Below are 3,202 nucleotides of genomic sequence, written 5' to 3' on the forward strand. Positions count from 1 at the left end.
CAACAGCGCCGCCCCTTCCGGGCTCGCCGCCCGCATCTCCATCGCCGCCGTCAGCGCCGCCCTCGCCACCGTCGCCGCCCGCATCTCCATCGCCGCCATCAGCGCCGCCCTCGCCGCCCTCGCCGCCCGCTTCTCCATCACCACCGTCAGCGCCGCCCTCGCCGCCCTCGCCGCCCGCATCTCCATCGCCGCCGTCAGCGCCGCCCTCGCCACCCTCGCCGCCCGCATCTCCATCGCCGCCAGCAGCGCCGCCCTCGCCGCCCTCGCCGCCCGCATCTCCATCGCCGCCGTCAGCGCCACCCTCGCCGCCCGCATCGCCGACACCCCCTGCGACACCGTCGGCGCCATCAGCGCCACCCTCGCCGCCCGCATCTCCATCGCCGCCGTCAGCGCCACCCTCGCCGCCGGCATCGCCAACTCCGCCTGCATCACCCTCAACGCCACCAGCGCCACCCTCGCCGCCGGCATCGCCGTCTCCCCCTGCGTCACCCTCGCCGCCATTAGCGCCACCCTCGCCGCCTGCATCTCCATCGCCGCCGTCAGGGCCGCCCTCGCCGCCCTCGCCGCCCGCATCTCCATCGCCGCCATCAGCGCCACCCTCGCCGCCGGCATCTCCATCGCCGCCATCAGCGCCGCCCTCGCCACCCTCGCCGCCCGCATCTCCATCGCCGCCATCAACGCCGCCCTCGCCACCCTCGCCGCCCGCATCTCCATCGCCGCCAGCAGCGCCGTCCTCGCCACCCTCGCCGCCCGCATCTCCATCGCCGCCGTCAGCGCCGCCCTCGCCGCCGGCATCCCCGTCTCCCCCTGCGTCACCCTCGCCGCCATCAGCGCCACCCTCGCCGCCCGCATCTCCATCGCCGCCGTCAGCGCCGCCCTCGCCGCCCTCGCCGCCCGCATCTCCATCGCCGCCATCAGCGCCGCCCTTGCCGTCGGCATCGCCGTCTCCCCCTGCGTCACCCTCGCCGCCATCAGCGCCACCCTCGCCGCCCGCATCTCCATCGCCGCCATCAGCGCCGCCCTCGCCACCGTCGCCGCCCGCATCTCCATCGCCGCCATCAGCGCCGCCCTCGCCGCCCGCATCTCCATCGCCGCCATCAGCGCCGCCTTCGCCACCCTCGCCGCCCGCATCTCCATCGCCGCCATCAGCGCCGCCCTCGCCGCCCTCGCCGCCCGCATCTCCATCGCCGCCATCAGCGCCGCCCTCGCCGCCCTCGCCGCCCGCATCTCCATCGCCGCCATCAGCGCCGCCCTCGCCACCCTCGCCGCCCGCATCTCCATCGCCGCCGTCAGCGCCGCCCTCGCCGCCCTCGCCGCCCGCATCTCCATCGCCGCCGTCAGCGCCACCCTCGCCGCCGGCATCGCCGTCTCCCCCTGCGTCACCCTCGCCGCCATCAGCGCCACCCTCGCCGCCCGCATCTCCATCGCCGCCGTCAGCGCCGCCCTCGCCGCCCTCGCCGCCCGCATCTCCATCGCCGCCATCAGCGCCGCCCTTGCCGTCGGCATCGCCGTCTCCCCCTGCGTCACCCTCGCCGCCACCAGCGCCGCCCTCGCCGCCTGCATCTCCATCGCCGCCATCAGCGCCGCCCTCGCCGCCCTCGCCGCCCGCATCTCCATCGCCGCCGTCAGCGCCACCCTCGCCGCCCTCGCCGCCCGCATCTCCATCGCCGCCGTCAGCGCCACCCTCGCCGCCGGCATCGCCGTCTCCCCCTGCGTCACCCTCGCCGCCATCAGCGCCACCCTCGCCGCCCGCATCTCCATCGCCGCCATCAGCGCCGCCCTCGCCGCCCTCGCCGCCCGCATCTCCATCGCCGCCATCAGCGCCGCCCTCGCCACCCTCGCCGCCCGCATCTCCATCGCCGCCAACAGCGCCGCCCTCGCCACCGTCGCCGCCCGCATCTCCATCGCCGCCATCAGCGCCGCCCTCGCCGCCCTCGCCGCCCGCATCTCCATCGCCGCCATCAGCGCCGCCCTCGCCACCCTCGCCGCCCGCATCTCCATCGCCGCCGTCAGCGCCGCCCTCGCCGCCCGCATCTCCATCGCCGCCATCAGCGCCGTCATCGCCACCCTCGCCGCCCGCATCTCCATCGCCGCCATCAGCGCCGCCCTCGCCACCCTCGCCGCCCGCATCTCCATCGCCGCCATCAGTGCCACCCTCGCCGCCGGCATCGCCGTCTCCCCCTGCGTCACCCTCGCCGCCACCAGCGCCACCCTCGCCGCCTGCATCTCCATCGCCGCCGTCAGCGCCGCCCTCGCCGCCCTCGCCGCCCGCATCTCCATCGCCGCCATCAGCGCCACCCTCGCCGCCCGCATCTCCATCGCCGCCATCAGCGCCGCCCTCGCCGCCCTCGCCGCCCGCATCTCCATCGCCGCCATCAGCGCCGCCCTCGCCACCCTCGCCGCCCGCATCTCCATCGCCGCCAGCAGCGCCGCCCTCGCCGCCCTCGCCGCCCGCATCTCCATCGCCGCCGTCAGCGCCACCCTCGCCGCCGGCATCGCCGTCTCCCCCTGCGTCACCCTCGCCGCCACCAGCGCCACCCTCGCCGCCTGCATCTCCATCGCCGCCATCAGCGCCGCCCTCGCCGCCCTCGCCGCCCGCATCTCCATCGCCGCCATCAGCGCCGCCCTCGCCGCCCTCGCCGCCCGCATCTCCATCGCCGCCATCAGCGCCGCCCTCGCCGCCCTCGCCGCCCGCATCTCCATCGCCGCCATCAGCGCCGCCCTCGCCACCCTCGCCGCCCGCATCTCCATCGCCGCCAACAGCCCCGCCCTCGCCGCCCTCGCCGCCCGCATCTCCATCGCCGCCATCAGCGCCGCCCTCGCCGCCCTCGCCGCCCGCATCTCCATCGCCGCCATCAGCGCCGCCCTCGCCACCCTCGCCGCCCGCATCTCCATCGCCGCCATCAGCGCCGCCCTCGCCGCCCTCGCCGCCCGCATCTCCATCGCCGCCAGCAGCGCCGCCCTCGCCGCCCTCGCCGCCCGCATCTCCATCGCCGCCGTCAGCGCCACCCTCGCCGCCGGCATCGCCGTCTCCCCCTGCGTCACCCTCGCCGCCATCAGCGCCACCCTCGCCGCCCGCATCTCCATCGCCGCCGTCAGCGCCGCCCTCGACGCCCTCGCCGCCCGCATCTCCATCGCCGCCATCAGCGGCGCCCTTGCCGTCGGGATCGCCGTCTCCCCCTGCGTCACCCTCGCCGCCATC

The 3,202-nt window shown here is 77.6% G+C and overlaps 1 protein-coding gene across 1 annotated transcript in view; it reads right to left on the reverse strand.

The window, feature by feature from the left end:
- The window catches only part of EMIHUDRAFT_120514 (hypothetical protein), a gene marked incomplete at both ends in the record, with an annotated part of 15,820 nt that overhangs the window by 10,318 nt on the left and 2,300 nt on the right, over positions 1 to 3,202 (reverse strand). The window contains 2 exons of the mRNA XM_005762965.1: positions 742 to 2,181; positions 2,731 to 3,154. Coding sequence (XP_005763022.1) covers positions 742 to 2,181; positions 2,731 to 3,154 — 1,864 coding nt within the window. The remainder of the gene's footprint in view (positions 1 to 741; positions 2,182 to 2,730; positions 3,155 to 3,202) is intronic.

The sequence above is a fragment of the Emiliania huxleyi genome, assembly GCF_000372725.1.
Source record: "Emiliania huxleyi CCMP1516 unplaced genomic scaffold EMIHUscaffold_651, whole genome shotgun sequence".
NCBI lineage: Eukaryota > Haptophyta > Isochrysidales > Noelaerhabdaceae > Emiliania > Emiliania huxleyi.